Here is a 16,984-nt window from a genome sequence, read left to right as displayed (position 1 = left end):
ATAAGAAGAAGAAGGTATAGCAAATTAAGATGTTTTGATCTTATGGCTGTTTTTGGCAGTTTGTGTTGGTAATTTAATGATGGTAGGTTAAATAAAATTAATCCTACAAATCTAATATATTATTATTTTAATATTTAAAAAAATCATTTATTTTATTTTTATATTCAAAAGAATTTTAATTCAATCAATAGCATAGCACAGTAAATAACCTAGATTACTCTACGACATCTAAATGCATAAAACAAGGGGACAAGGTTTTGGAGTTTCATGCCCATTTCTCTAGTCCGTCCCTATCTACTGGAGAAGCATCGGTTTCTCTATCATTCTCTTTCACCGTCATTTTCTTGAGTTTCAGTTTCTACTCCCTAAAAAATTGAAAACACAGTTTTTGAATAATAATAATAAGAAGAATAAAACGTTAACTCCCTAATTTAACGCTCTAGTCTCCAATCAAATTCCAAAACCAAAGCTTTCCTCATATTCTCTCATTTAAAGCAAAACCCATTTCTCCTCTGTTAAGAAAAAAAAATAAAGAGAGCAATGGCGTCGAATATAGGGATGATGGACAGTGCGTATTTTGTCGGGAGGAATGAGATATTAACATGGATCAACAATAGGCTTCAGCTCAACCTCTCTCGTATTGAAGAGGTCTTCTTTTCTTTTCATTTGGAAATATATTTGTTTCTCTGTTTGAGGGAATGTTGGCTTTTTGTGATCATTGTTCTTGTTTTAGGAATTTTGAACATGTTCATGAAATGGGTTCTTGTTTATAAGCGTTTTCCAGTGTTTTTCTTAAGTTCATTTTCTGTTACGGAGAATTAAACAAAATGGGATGCTCTGATTTAAATTATCTAATTCCGTGTTCGACTTGTTCTGAAATCAGCTTTGTCTACAGGATTGTTAATTTTTACATGTACTTTGGATTTCTTGTGTTTTTAGGTTGAGTTTAAAATCTTTAGATATGGCTTTAGGACAAAAGAGTGCTCTTCGAATGAGATGTATTTCACATCGTGCCTTTTTAATCCCCTTATTTTGTAATGTTATTCGCGTGTGTCTAGGCTGCTTCCGGTGCTGTGCAGTGTCAGATGATGGACATGACTTATCCAGGAATTGTACCAATGCACAAGGTAACAGAATTCTGCCTCGGACATTTTTATCTTTAATATTTTCCTTGTCGTTTGGTTAAGTATTGCAATTATAGAATGCCTTCCTCAACATTTCAGTTTCATTTGTTATAGGTGAATTTTGATGCAAAGACAGAATATGATATGATTCAAAATTACAAGATTCTGCAAGACATATTTAACAAGTTAAAAATTGAGAAGGTACTATTTTCAACTTTCATGTGTAAGGTAAATTTTTCGCTATGCTTTATGTGTAGAGCTTTTTGATGTTCAGATACATTTCTATTAATTTTACTGAATCACTATGTCCATATAGACCTTGGGCTCCTAGTTTGATTCTTAGCAGGAAGCTTGCGCTGACTAAAATATGAGAATGTAATTTCCATCATTTGATATGGTTTCGATATATAATTTGCAGCATTCTGCTTCTTGTGTTTATACATTTTCCCATTCTTGCATGTTACCATTTGGACCATTATTTCCTTGGTTGGATCAACTATATGAGTTGACATTATAGGAAGCCTGTCCAAAGGCAGAGTTGGATGGGAGATTCTTGGCATTTCTGATTCAGGTTTGTTTCAGTCTGATCAATTCTAGGCCCCGAAAGTTGAAGATGGTGAGCTTGGTTTAAGTCAACAAAGTCAGGGAAAAAAAAAAAAAAAAAACAGAGAGGAGAAGCTAAACATTGTTCATGTTTCAGCAAATGGTGACATTATTCCACCCCTCCAATTTGAACTCTCAACAGCCCTTCCCCCCTTTTCTATCTAATAGGCGGATGCAAGCAGAAAATGATCAAAGATCACTAGAAGGCTATCCCTGGCTTCTAACATCAGAGAAAAGACAAAGCGCTTCAAGGGTGAAATGAAAAAGGGGTAATGGGAATCAAAGGTTAAGAAGTATAGGACTTCCATCTCTCCCTCTCGCCTGGCTCATTCTCAATCACGATAGTAGCCTCTCAGTTGTATTTGCGATACATATAGAGATATGATTGAGATTGTTGATTGTGTTGTTAACATGTGAGTTGAAGGTGTGTTTTTATTAACAGTGTTGATATTCTTCAAGGTTCTAACATGAGTGAGGAGACTGGGTACAGTTTTTCTTTTTTCTTAATAATAGAACCGAGACACTATATTTTCCTTGACATCCCTTCTCTCTCGATCTACATAGCAGCATCTTGAAGTTAACAGGCTTGTTAAAGGAAGGCCATTGGACAACTTGGAATTCTTACAGTGGCTAAAACGATACTGTGACTCTGTGAATGGTGGCATCATGAATGAGTATATCACTTTTACATTCTTCACCCTTCCATTTATTTTAACTCTCTTGAAATTGTTTTTTTCATTTGCTCTAGTCGCTTCATTTTGTTGAACATTTTTGTTTCTAAAAGGAACTATAACCCCTTGGAACGGAGAAGTAAGGGTGGGAGGGACCGTAACTCTAGGGGCTCTCAAAAGGCCACAAAATCGCAGCAAGCAAGCAACATGCATAACTCTGCCTCTGGTTACACAGTTGACCTGAACAAAATGTCTGGTAAATATGCACCACGTGATATCTTCCATATCCTTGCCTCTTTTTTATTTTGCCTTCATTTTGCTTTAATCCTTTGTTGTTTAATGCATATTGCTACAGTGAAAAAGCAAGGGAGGGGAAGTGCTGTGGTAGTTGAGGTAAATTCTTTGGAGGAGATTCAAGCTTTGTCCGACGAGGTATTGAATTTATTTTATTATTTTATTTTATTGTTTTTGAAACAGCAGCAAGTCAAAATCTCCTTGCATTTAGTGTCTTTGATATATGCAGATTGTTCTCATGCACTTTAGAGTTTAGATGGTCAATTTGGCAGGTAGATGAGCAAGTGTTTTACACAGATGGTAGAGATTGAAATTTTTCAATAACCGCACTAGCTCTACTTTGTAATCATAGTTCTCATATGGGGAAACCTCAATTTAATTCCTACCAGATTACCTCATTATGAGTTGAGTTTTAAACCTTTTGATTTTATCAATTTTGCCCCAACATTAGAAAATATCACTCTTCTATTTATCCACCTTTAATAATAGTTAAAGGATTCCTTCTAATTTGCCACGTGCTCTGAAGTGTTTTATTCCAAGGTTTTTAAAATAAGCTTTAATTTTCCTTTAAAGACAATCTTAATGTTAAATAATACTTTCTTTCTTTTTTTTTCTATTTCCCCCTCCATTTCGCTATCTTGTATAAAAGAGAAATTTACTTTATTTTGGTGGTAAAATTATACTTAAGGCCCAGGGAACATGAGAGTTTATTTTGGCTCTATGGATGGAAACACTTAAACTAGCATGTGCAAATTGGATGAAATATCTAAACTGTCATCAACAGCTGATGGATGCAGGGGTAACATTGACTGCCGTCCATTATGTTCGGGGAAAAATTGATAGAATCAAAGGAATTTCTATTTCTATTGATAATGATATAATATGCTACGTTGAGGTTACCTCTTCTCATAATAGCCTTTTGCTATTGAGACATTGGAATATGAAAGATATCATGCAATGAGTATTTAAGTTTCTGGTGTGCATAAAGATTGCAGATATGAAGCTCTCAGTGGACCTTCTGGAGAAAGAAAGAGATTTTTACTTTGCAAAGTTGCGTGATATAGAAATACTATGTCAGACTCCTGAATTGGAGGATCTACCGGTAAGAGTTTCTGGATGCCTAATATATAGATAAAGCCATGGTTCGTATCATAAACATGGAGTGGGGTTATATTTCTAGTAATGCTATTGTTTAAACTCCATGCAGGTGGTAGTTGCTATAAAAAAGATACTGTATGCTGCTGATACCAAGGAATCTGCACTTGAAGAAGCTCAGGAATACCTATCTGAAGCTATCTGTACTGGTGAAACTGAAGTTGAAAGTGAAGTTTGAGTTGAGTTCTGGCCAGCAATGGAATCTTGCCTAAGTTGCATGGCTTTCAGGGCGTTGTCATGAAGCTTTAGTTTTTTGCCAGCAATGGTAAATAAGTGTAGTGTTTTCTGTTTATTATGTGTTCCTGGGTTTTTGTGAATTTAATTGGCGACTAATCTATCAAAGTTAAAGGGAAGCTGCCGTTGCTCCCTTCTTCAGCACTGTGTGAGTTTATTACATGTTCCTGGGTTTCTGTGAATTTACGCGGTGACTCATCTATCAAAGTTCAAGGGCAATTTACTAATGCCGCTTTCTTCTCCACCGTGCTCGTAGGTTTTGTCCTGAAATAGTTGTCTGATTTCCTTATCTTTCTTTGTTCAATGCCAATATCCCACACGAAGGAAAGGAAATAGAACACTACACACACACACACACACACAGTAGACCCGGTGGGTAACAATAATCTGAAGGAAAACGAAAAGAGCAGATCATCAAATTTGCTAGTTATTTTAATCCAGCAATAAATTGACATGATTTACACCTATCATTTTCCTAAAACTAAAAGTTCTTGGAGAGCTGTTTCCATCCATCACTGTCAACTACCTTGGCCACCATAGCTTACAAAGAGAGAACATTTATCATGAACAGTTGTGTAATTGGGATGTGAAACCATTCAGCTCACCACAAGGAAGTTTCTTTCCACATTGCCAACATACATGATGTAATGCGATTTCAGTTGGAAACCGTTGCTTTTAGGATTCTCGTTCCAGCTACAAGTGTACCCCATGATTTAATAATGTATGATCCTAGTTAATTAGTGGAAAATCCCGACCAGAAATAATAATAATAAACCTATATACGAAAAATAATTATGGCCGAAGACTTTATGAAAATCAGCATGTGTGACATGAATTAGGAGCATTGGTAAAATTTATTGTCAACCCCATTTTTTTGTAGTATAAACCCTGAGTACGTGACTAAATATGCAAAACGGAGAAAATACTTATGATTGATGGTTTAATCGATAACATTGAAGTATCAGCTATGAAGCCACTTAAGGACAGTGACCCAGGAGCAAAAGAGAGGGTGAAAGGAGAGCTTTCTTTTTCTTCTTTTTATCCTCCAAACTGGTTTCTAAGGGTGAATGAGAGTGAGGATCGATATAAAAAAACACAATCAAAGCTTGTGGAAAACGGGAGGACAGTGAGAGGTTGTAGTGTCTTGGCTATGGTTTGAAAAATTATAATTTGGATAGAAGGAAAGGTGGGTTCTTGGATTCTTTGATTCCCACACCAAAATTCCTTTAAATTAGAGTTATTTGGAAGTGTTGGAATGTTTACTCTCCTTAACTTCGTGTGTTTTTTGCGTAATTGATTTTTCCCTAGGTTATGTAAAATCAAGAGTTTTGTGCTTGAAATAATGTAATTAGTAGATAAATGAAAGAATTTTAGGCCAACCATGTGTTGCCGGCCATGAATGTGTAAGTGAAGTTTCAAATTTGAGCATGATTTGATGTGATGATTTTTTGAGTTGATTTTTGTGTGATGTGATGGTGATTTGAATGTTTGTGTTTGATTATGTTGTTATTAAAGTAGTTGTGATGTGTAAATTGTTGTTGATTTGTTTAGGAAGTTTGGTTATGTGGAGTTATGATGTGGAAGAGGGGATGATAACATTGCGTAGAAGGTGTTTGATAAAATGCTTGAATGAGATGGATAAGTTGGTGATTGAAGTGTTGGCAAATGCTTAATGGAAAACCAAAAGACATAATACAAGCTTGAATTGAATGAGTAAATAAGTGGCAAAAAATAGCACAAAGGATGCCTAAATGAATGAATGAATTAGTAGCTTAAAAGACATGACAGATTCTTGAACGAAATGAATGCTTGGGTTAAAATAAAATAAGTGTATGGGAAACCAAAAAGAGCATAATGGCTGTCTGAATGAAATGAATGCTTGTGTTAGAATGAAATAAAAGTATGGGAAGTCAAAAATGACATGATAAATGTTAGAATGAAGTGAATGTTTGGGTTATGGAATTGGATGATGAAATTAGGTTAATGGGAATTAGTGATGAAATACATGGGCATTAAAAATGAGTTATGGAAATGATTGATGAAAAGGCTATTACATTGATAAAAATGTTAGATCACTAAAATGAAATATGGAGTTAGTTGACAAAATACTTAGATGCCAAAAATACTTAGAATGCCAAAATTGAGTTATGAAAATAAATGTATTTTTTGAAATATAAATTAAAAAATCAAAGTCCTATCACATAAATGGAGGGTTACTCTGAAAAATTTAGCTGATTATATAAGTGCAAGTTATGTTTAAAAATTAATAAATTCATATTAAATATAAAAATACAAATTTAACATGAAGTTTATAAATATAAAATTTGATGCTATGAATACGAATATGATTTCAAAGTAAAGTAAAAATTTACCTTTTATCTTATTGATTTTTCAAGTTATTTTTATAAATACTGGAATATGAATTATACATGGATACTTTAACTTCAACTGGGATATTAATTTAAAGTACAAGCTACAATTATTGAAGTGGATGAACGAACACCTTCGATTATTAAAATGAAATAGTAAATATATAATTGAAAACAATATTTAAAAATGAAAGCAAGGTTGACATGAAACCAAGTTATAATTATTGAATTGGAACAACTACTATAGTTGATTTTAAAGCTTGAAATATGGGCATTGTTTATATTAATAAACTAATGATTGAAATAAAACATGAGTATTGAAGGGGATTAACAAGTCCATAAATGAATACTTAATTGAGGGGATATTAGTTTGTCCATGACGGCGATGACATAATGAGTATAATGAAAAAAATGAAAGTTAATTATTCGTTGAAGAGAACATAAAAAATGAGAAATATGGCATAAGGAGTAAAATAAAGGGAAAGAACTTTCTTGATGAGGAGAATAAATTAAATTGCAAGGATAACATAATTTTAATTGCTCATAAAAGGATCAATAATCATTTGTGTATTTTTAGAGTTAAAAAAATATATTAGAAGTAATTAATGTAAATATGTTTATTATGTATTTTATTTCTCTACATGCTTGCATCACATTCACCATCTCAACTCTAAAAAAAAACTTATATTAGGTAGAATTTTATAATTAAAAAAAATCTCATTTGTATTATAAAATAAACTTATTGTATGTAATAAAGTTAAAATATTACATAGATTGTGCAAAAGACACAAGAATATTTCTTTAGTTATATTGGTGATATTTGTATATGTTCAAAGAAATTTCTTGGCCTTGACATCCATATGTATATTGTGGTTAATCATGTTTTAATGGAAATAGTGTGTGGTGAGGCTGAAGTCACTTTTATGATGAAGAATTCATGATTTATGTTGTTAATTTTAAGGTTCGTAGGATTAATTATAATGCATGCAAACTGGCCTGAATACCCATGTTCATCTAAAACATAAAAGGAATTCATAATTTCGATAGCACCTCCATGTAGTGGAAACTTTGTCAAAATGTTGATATAAAAATATATTAAGATTTTGAAGTTGAAATTCCAAAATGTACAATAAAGAATGAAAAGAAGTAAATCTTTGATTCATCCCATAAAATATGTATATTATGATTCAATACATGTTGTAGGCATAAAGGAGAAACAAGCAAGGATAATGGTTTATAAGATTCTAGAGCGAGATCACAGGTACCTGAGCAAGAAAGACAGATTCAAACAAAAAAGTTAAAGAGAAAGCCAGATCCAATCCTTCTAGCATGAACTTTTGCGACCATGGTGCCGGCAGCTTCGCCAGCTTCTTTCAATACCCTTAGCTCCCTTCTTTGGTAACATGGGTGTATTTGTAACTCTACAAACTAGAGATCTCATGGAATAATAAGCAAATTCAGCCTCCAAAAAGAGGGGTATTGACGGCTACAACCATAGCTTGGAGCTGTCAATGAGGCTGCACTCGGTCACAATTGGATTTCGTCGAGAGATCTCCTCTGAAACTTTATAAGAATTGTAAGCCAGCTTGTTCAGACTCTAGCTCGAAATCTCTCACTTAACTGGTTGAGAATACTAACTTCTCACAGAACTAGCTTTCCAATGTAATTGTCAGGTCCCTTCCATATCAGCTGCTATTTTCTTCAGTGGTCGAGATAATAGATGAACAGACAAAAGGCTCTCTATTTTGCCTTTCTGCCCTGGATAATAACCGAATGTCCATCTAAACACAGAAAATCTGAAGGTTGTGGCATGCAGTCAGCCATATCACGAACAACAAGGGGGGGATCTGTCACGGGGTTAATATCCGTCAGGATGCAAGCTAATGAAAAGCATTGTTGGATAGTAACTATGGGGTGGCAACTCGTATAACAATAGTGAAAATTGGCAGAGTATATGTGCGACAACTCACAACAGCTAGCACAGCAGTATGCTGACAAGAGTTGAGACTTGAGCGAGGATTGACCAAGACCTTGACGAAACAGTACTAGGATGACACAATGGGATAGTGGAAATTCGGCAGCCCCAGTGAAATCGACAGCATCGAGGAATTTAGCAACATCGACAAAATCAGCAATTGGGGCTAATGATAACTTGGACAGCGAGGGTTGACGATAACTTGGACAGCGGACGATCCAAGGCATGCGAGGCAATTACGCTGGCAGCATGTGTGCCGGCAGTGGGCAATTGGCTTGTGGGAGAACATGTTAATGCAATTGTAGCAGTTTTGGGAGTAGTTATCAGCAGTTGCAACACTTCTTTATGTGGGGAAAAAAGTGGCCAAAACATGGGATAATGGATGCTCCAGCTGTGCAGGAAATTAGAGGCAGTTTATACTTGTAACTTTTATTATCTTGTAATTAGATAAGCCGTAAAATGTGTAGCATGCAAAATGTGAATGGGCATAACATACAAGAAGGACTTTGTGTAATTCTTTAATTAAGTTAATGAAAATGTTGAGAGTTGTTCCTGTAATCTGTTGTGTTGTGTATTTAGTTTATATTCATTAGTATTATTCCGTTTGCTTGTGACATTGAAAGAGTATGGAGATCTCTTAGGTTTGTAGAACAAATTAGTCTTAGACAAAACACGAGTGAATCGGTGAGGGAAAGGCTGAATCTTGTAGGACTAAATTGCCACACAAAATCTGTTTTCAAAATGAAAAATTAACCCCGTGACAGGATCCATGTTGATGATATCAATGAAAGGAAATATACAGTGTATTCTATGAAAGGCCTTAATATTTTTTTTATTTGTGTTTGATAAATATAGAGATTTCATGACGAAGCAATGGTTTGGGGAAGAAGTTTGAGAGTACAGATTGAACCATTATATTGCCCTGACAAAAAGTCCGGAGCGCAGGAGCGAAAACATAAATCAGAAGATACAGACGGAGAGTAGATTAATAGAGCACATCCATACTGGAGCATCGATTGAGGTTAGCATAGAACTTAGAACCAGCGTACGAAGCCAATGTCTTCTAACTTCTTGCGTGGAAAGTTGATCGGCCATGTGATTTCCATCCCTCGTAAAAAGGGAACGGCACCAGCAAAGCCCAAGAAGCATGTCAATGTTTTATAACAATCTTGATCAATAAAAACATATTGAGACCATTTATTCTCATTACTAGTCCCTGTAGCTTTTCAAGATTGAAAACTTACGATCCAACAATCTTCTCCAACGATTTTGAGAGTAGGACAGATGAGCAACTTCCCTCGAATTCCTGAGGCCCGCCTTGGCTCTCCCCAGTGACAGTAATTCTCATTTTCCAATTGCTTCAGAACCCGCTTTCTGTAGTTCAGATTTCTGGCATACTCGGAATGTTTCAAATTCCTGCAGCTGTGCCTCTCTCAATTGTGGAAAAGAAACTAGGATCGAAACTAGATGAGAATGGAATAGGGCCAGAGATGCTGAAGATAAACGACACAGCTCACATGATAGTCCGAGATGCCTGAAAACCTAATAGCAACCCGAAAATTGGCTGTATTGCCAACATCCAAACTAGAAGTCTCATTGCAGGAGGAAACCATTTGCAGCATAAAGTTATTGGCTGGTTGAACGGCGGGTTGCACTGAAGATAACATTAAGAGAGGCAAATCAGTACACGATGTCAACGAGAAGAAATGGTTCCTGCAAAAAGTGATCTATTACAAGGATCTGGTAGTAGTTGGCGTGTATTTCATCTTCCGTGAGAAAATCAAGCACATAATTAAACGCATGAAAATAAAGCAAGCAGCCATGATATTTAAATACTGTAACCTTACAACATCATGTATCCTTAGAAAGAACCACAGATCACATTAGACAGACAGAAAAATCGCTAGATTCAGTGAAAACAAAGAACTCTACTAGGTAGCAGCATCAGCATGCAACTGAAAGGAACTCTAGCAAGTCTTCCCCAACAATGAACATGGTATCAGGGCAAGCTGGAAGCTCTCAGTATCGGTCATCCCTGTCACCATCAAAGAAAGTATAGCTGCTGCTCCTCCTGGACTTATCCTGCAGAACCAGAACATATGCATTGAGCCATTATCTTATTATAGTTGCAATGTGTTTGGAGATATTTAATGCTACATATTATTGGTAAACCATTTAATCAGCTGCAATCACGATCAATTAAGGAAACTACCTAGTTTATCACTTGCGCTATTTTTGTTCACAAAAATGCTGAAGAAAACAATGGTAAGAAATAATTTCTAGAAAATTATGTGCCATTGGTCATGATCTTAATGCAGGATTCAATGGCGATACCCTCAGTCTTTTCCTAGCATTTTAATGTTTAGCATTACTCTTTTCTTAATTAGTAGAACAAAACTAGAGATGGTTCAAGCAATGAGGGAATGATGGAGGGCGCTCATCCCTCTCTACTTATCCATCAATCATTTTCACACAAACAAACATAGTGTGGCATTTTATCAGCAGACTCCTTGAATCATTATGGCTCTCAAAATCAGTTTAAGACAATTGTTTATGGCTCATCACCTACCTTGGTAATGAGCTTCTCAAAAGCATAAGTCCCATTCTCTTCAATGTATTTCTCTGCGGCGGATAGAACGTCATCTGGTTTGCTGAAGATATCCTTCTTTCTTGGCACATACAATATATTAATGGTTTCCTGTGGGTTGGCATAGAAAGGTCTCACAAAGTTCTCGTAAACGTATGCAGCACCACTGAAGTATGGAACGACCAACCAGCAGGTCAAAATGAGCTTCGCAAATGGCCAGATTGGTATCCTGCCATTACATTCAAGGGTTTAGCAAATTCTGCCACCAGCTAAATATTTTTGCAAAAGTGCATTGTTAAAATAACAGTAACAACTTAACAAGGCATTTCACCATATTGAGAAATTACCCCAGAAACTATATAAAATAAATCTTCCAAGCTAATTGATTTTTTGTTTATATTTTATTCCCATGAAGAAGTACACGAAATCTGCACAAAACTACACTGTCACGATGTAACATGTGATAAATTTAGGATAGAACAAAAGGCAAGATGACTCAATTCTCTCTGCAGCTGGTTCTTTGTGAGCTGGTCAGCTTTGGATAAAACCAGAACTAGCAAAAAAGGAGTTCCGAAACAATACTATTCAATAACCACCATCAACAATGCAATTCCCTAATTCCCATTCCGAAATTACTATTAATGATAGAAACAGAACAGACAAAACAAAACGAATTAAAATATATTAAGAGGGTAATTTGAAGTGAAGAAAACTTACCACTCAATGACTTTGGCAAAGGTGAGCTCAAAGAGAGTGATCATGGAATAAAGAATCCAATAAGTAAGCCATTGCTTGTCATCAACATGAGATTTTGTCTCGATTGCCCTAATTGAGGCATATCTGTCCAAACACAACCCAAATTAAGTAACTATCATAACATTTTACTCACAAAAATAACTATGGCAGGCTAAAAAGGAAAGAGGGAAAAGAGGAGGGGCTTACAGAGGATAAACAAGACTAATCACAGGCCTGGAAATTATTCAGATTAGGAGTTAGATTTTTAAAAAATAAAAATAAAAAAGCACACTATATAAATATAGAAAAGTAATAAGCCAATGAGTTTGTTTTATCTTTGAATAACTTTTTCGTACCAAAAGAAAAGAAATAAAAAAAGATAGATACAAACACCCTACTTTGAGGGTTTCCACTATCTCGGTAGCAAAATAATACTCCCAACACACAATCAATGCAAGAAAAAATGAAGCTTTTGATGTTCTTAGTTTCAACAAACCTTGAAACAAATAGATACAGCATGAAGAAGGAAAGCATACCCAGCAAGAACGTCAAAGTTCTCAAGAAGAACCTTTAAAAAGCTTCCAGTCCCAGATCCCATCTCTGTCTCGCACGCACTAACAAAACAATGTTGTTCGCTTTCTCTGTCTCTGTTCGTCTTCAATTCTCTCACAAGGAGGCGCTCTCCAGCTTTTTCTTGGTGACAGTGTTTGTGTGTGAAGTTAGAAAGACAGGTGGGGAAAACATTTTCGAAAAGAAAAGCGGAAGCTGCCAAAACTCAAAAGCTTTGTTGTTTACAAAACATTGACTGTGTTTCGATATTTTAAAAAGAATTTAACTATTTTTTATTTTAAATTAATATATTTTTATATTTTTTAATTATTTTAATGTATTAATATTAAAAATAAATATTTAAAAATAAAAATATTTTAATACATCTTCCGATAAAAAAATATTTTAGAAAATATTACTACCACACTTCCAATTTTTTATTTTTTCAATAATTCTTGGATACCTGCGGTTTCTGTAACGGACGGTGTAGATTTTTATTGAATGATTTTGGAGCACAGCTCAAGCATTGACGAATGCACTGTCCTCGTTCCCACTGCTTTTCCTGTATGGCAGTGGATTCGGTGCAGCAGCATTGTGGAATCACCGGAAGAGTTCAATAATTGGCTTATTTTTTTTAAAAAATATTTTTTATTTAAAAATATATTAAAATAATATTTTATTATTATTTTTATACTAAAACAATATAAAATTATTTAAAAATGGAATGTATAATAAAAAAATCAAATATTTTTAAATATACTTTTAAAACACAAAAGTAAATAAATCATCCAAGCCTTTATTTAACTACTTTAATCTCTATATCTAATAAAATCTCAGAAAAGCTCATTTGTTAAGGTTGGTGAGCTAATTCAAATATAATTTTAAAAATATTCTTAAACAAACCTAATTTGAATTAAGCTTAGGCAAGCTAATTTTATTTAATAAAAGAACTTAATTACTCATGTAAGCTTAAGTTTAGGAACTAATTTAAGTATATGTTTGGTGTGGGAGTTTTTTTATTTAATTGTCTCTATTTTTATTTTCGTTAATTGAGTTAAGGAATTTTTTAAGTTTTTTTTATATATATAATCACATGCATGAACACCAAATATACATGAACATTATACTTTATTTATAATTAAGTGCTTATATTATTATTTTTATTATTCAAGGGTTTGCATTTTTAAAATATTATCAAGTGAGTGCTTTTTTATCTTGAATGCTCCACGAAATAGTATTTTGATCCTATTTTATAAAGCTAAATAAAACTATAAATTAAAATGATAAAACTTATTAAAAATAAAAGGTAAATTTGTACAGACTACAATTGACAAGATAAAAACATTAAAAAAAGCAAGAAAAGAATTGAAATACACACGCTCACACATTAAGGTTCATTAAAATCTAAATTTAATTAAAACTCACATATTTTCCAAAGAGAAACAAAAAAAAGCTTGTGGCAATTACTTCAAAGAAGACCAAATTTGGTCATCAATATAGCCTCCAATTTAATATTTGTTCTCAATTATGAATTTTTAAAAGCAAGGTGGGAGTGACATCAAGTCAAACACTTTTATGCTTTGCTTTTGATCCAAGCATAGAAGCGTAATGAGCATTATTTACATCAAAATAAACATCATCTAATTAAATGTGAATGATTGGGTCAAAATGCCAAGTTTTGTGTTGTTTAGGGATCAAATTTGACACTTCAATTAGTATAAGAGACTAAGCAATGCAATAGCAAACATGCCCAATAGGATAAAAAAAAGAAAGTTGAGGACGTTTTCTGCTTGTTTTTTCTTGGTTATTTTATTTAGACTAATTATGGGATATTTAGGAGTATAATAATAATTATTTTTTAAAGTATAATCAGAAATACATCAAAATAATATTTTTTTTTAAAATTATTTTTGACATCATTACATTAAAATAATCTAAAAAATAAAATAATAATTTTTAAAAAAATTAATTTTTTTGGAACATTATTTGGAATGCAATTCCAAACAACCCTTTCTAGTTATAAACATGTGTTATATTATGGTTGGATCAAAAAATTATTTAAATGTAATAAAAAAATGTTAAACCATAAGAAATAATTTGATATTTTTATTAAATTTATTCTAGCGAGTCAACTTTGAAACCTTCTAATTAGGCTTGAGTTTAAAATTAAATTATGTGAGAATTACTTCAATATGATTTAGTTGACTTAAGCAATTCAAAAGCATCTCGTTTGATCAATAAAAAAAAAAGTATGAAACTAAAAAAAATAATGAAATTGATATAAAAAACCTCTTAATTCAATTTCTTATCTAACCTAAATTTTAAATTAAATTATAAAGATTTTTTTTTGTTGTGCCATGGTCAATTTAGCTGGTCCAAAGCTAACCAAGCCAACTAGTACAAAAAATTTGAGGATGAATTAAAAAAGGATGAAAAAAAAACTCTTTTAAACGATTCCTTACTTAGTTTAGTTTAAAATAAAATTACGTGAGAGTTGTCCTATATAATTTCATTGACTTAATTGATCAAAAGATAACTTGAATAGTTGTTATAAAAAAAAATATGAGGATGAAATTAAAATAAAAAAAAGAATAAAATTAGGAAAGGAATGAATGAAGAAAATGGAGCGCTAAATTAAAAAAAAAATATTTTGTTAATATAAATACCAAAGCTTCTTAATGATTTCTAATTTTTTTAGTATAAAAGTAATTGTAGTTTATAAATATCTATTTTACATATTTAAAATTAATCAAATTTATTCTCTACGTTTACTTAAAAGATTACTCTCATTGTAATTTTCTTTTTTACCACACATGCTTTTCTAACAAATTTATTTTTCAAGTTTTTTTAATTACATTAATTAAAATAAAAACTAATTCACATAGAAAAAATATTGTATTTTAAGTATAATTTACTATAAATTACAATAATAAAACTATATTCTTACATTTGAGGAAAAAACCATTATAACTGGCTTTTAGAGGTAGGTTAGTACTTTTGTAAGGTTTATTGTGTTATTTTTCAATTGTTGAGAGGCATCTATGTCCTTTCATAAATTTTTTGTACAATGAATTTAATTTAGTAATTTTAAAAGTAATTTTTAACTTAACTATGGTTAGATCATTGTTAATTTTTAACTTTATTTGAAGAAAATTCTCAAACATATTTGCATGGGCCAATTCATCATTTTCATGATGATTTTTTAACAATAACTGTTTTGTATTGGGATGATTTTGTCTTCAGAAACATGAAAAAAAATAATAAATTATTGATACATACTTCATATGACTGTAATGGTGGGAAAAAAAAAGAAGTCATGTCACACCATTGAATGCATCTCGGCGTTCTCTTTTTTTATAAGTAATGCGTGTAAGATTTTGATATATGATTTGGCGCTGGTTTGATTTTCTTTTTTTCCCTTCATTTCTCTCTCATATGCCTTGGTTTTTACGTTGCCCATGTAAAAAAAACATAGAAGCCCTTGAATTTTTTTTTTCAAGTTTAGTCCTTGTTTTATTTAGAAAAATCACTTCAAGTTAGAAAGTTCCTTCAATTTTATTCTCCTTAAGTTTTTCATCTCTTTAATTTGTTTCCTAATTTTTTGATTTTTTTATATGGCTTATAGATTATATTTATTTCTTGCAAATTCATCCTCATTTTTTTTCCTTAGCTTTTTTGTCAAAAATTTTATTGTTTTAAATTTTACCCTTCAAACCAAATTTATGATTTTTTTAATAATAATAATATTTATTCCAGTTTGATCATTTTTCTTTTGATTTTTTATTTGTATTCTTCACCCTTTTATCAAAGTTTTTATGATTTTTAATTTTATCCTTTAAATCAAGTTCATGATTTTTTTTATTTTAATAAGAATAATGATAATGATAATTGATACTAATAGTGATTATAATGTTAATAATGGTGGTAATAATAATAGTGTAAGATCCATGTTTTGGTTCATTAGAGCCAAGCTCGATGTTCAACCCTGACCCCGACCCAACCCAATTGATCTAGGTATATAAAAAAAAGTTGTAAGAGGATTTTTTTTCCTTCTAATTCTTTTGGTTGTCGTGACTTTCCCCGCATCAAATCAAGAATTTTAGTTTTTTATCTAAAGTTTTTAGGTTCAAGAAAAGTTGAAGTATCAAGTAAGTGTTTTCCTTCCATGTTATTTTTTATTTTTGGATTGTTTATGGAATGATCAATAAAGTTAGGGTTTTTATATTAATTTGATGATATAATGAATTAAGGAAATTAATTAATGTTTCAGGGTGATTAGTTGGACTAAAATGAATTAGGTTGATGTTTAGATTCTAGGTTTGTTAAAGAACATAATGTCTATTATTTTTGGGTTCTGCAAATCTTTGACTAGCAGGTCGGAAATCTCGATCAATAGGTAGACCAATTCACTTGTTGTTGTCGGCCAATTAGGTGACCCTGTAGTGGTGGTTAATCGAGTATGTAAGGTTTGATCAGTTTGGTTATATTTGAAATTGATCTAGTGAATCAGTTCAGCTTTATTATTGTGATTTTGTTTCTAAGTTTACAGTTTTAATCTTTTATATTATATTTATTTGAGTTATTTTTAGTATTTTTCATATTTGTTATAGGTTTTGTTGATGTTACTCCTAACGAGCCTTAATAATATCCGATTTTTTATTCGTTTATCTTTTTTCTTGAATTTTTGG

At 32.3% G+C, this 16,984-nt stretch overlaps 2 protein-coding genes across 2 annotated transcripts; one reads left to right on the top strand and one right to left on the bottom strand.

Annotated features, from left to right (window-relative positions):
• The first annotated feature begins 260 nt into the window (after positions 1-260).
• On the top strand, positions 261-4,325 carry LOC105110865 (microtubule-associated protein RP/EB family member 1A-like). The gene is made up of 8 exons (XM_011006045.1): positions 261-648; positions 1,059-1,127; positions 1,239-1,325; positions 2,295-2,401; positions 2,512-2,654; positions 2,754-2,830; positions 3,681-3,794; positions 3,900-4,325. Exons 1-8 carry the CDS (start codon positions 541-543, stop codon positions 4,023-4,025), a joined length of 831 nt encoding a protein of 276 aa, XP_011004347.1. The 5' UTR covers positions 261-540; the 3' UTR covers positions 4,026-4,325.
• A 5,841-nt stretch (positions 4,326-10,166) lies between these two features.
• Positions 10,167-12,496, bottom strand: LOC105110864 (HVA22-like protein a). The gene is made up of 5 exons (XM_011006044.1): positions 12,284-12,496; positions 11,955-11,981; positions 11,730-11,852; positions 10,995-11,241; positions 10,167-10,507 (listed from the first exon to the last, which is right to left on the bottom strand). Exons 1-5 carry the CDS (start codon positions 12,343-12,345, stop codon positions 10,445-10,447), a joined length of 522 nt encoding a protein of 173 aa, XP_011004346.1. The 5' UTR covers positions 12,346-12,496; the 3' UTR covers positions 10,167-10,444.
• Between the last annotated feature and the right edge of the window lie 4,488 nt (positions 12,497-16,984).

Source organism: Populus euphratica, unplaced genomic scaffold (assembly GCF_000495115.2).
Source record: "Populus euphratica unplaced genomic scaffold, PopEup_1.0 scaffold266.1, whole genome shotgun sequence".
NCBI classification, from domain to species: domain Eukaryota; kingdom Viridiplantae; phylum Streptophyta; class Magnoliopsida; order Malpighiales; family Salicaceae; genus Populus; species Populus euphratica.
This window is presented reverse-complemented; position numbering and strand designations above follow the sequence as displayed.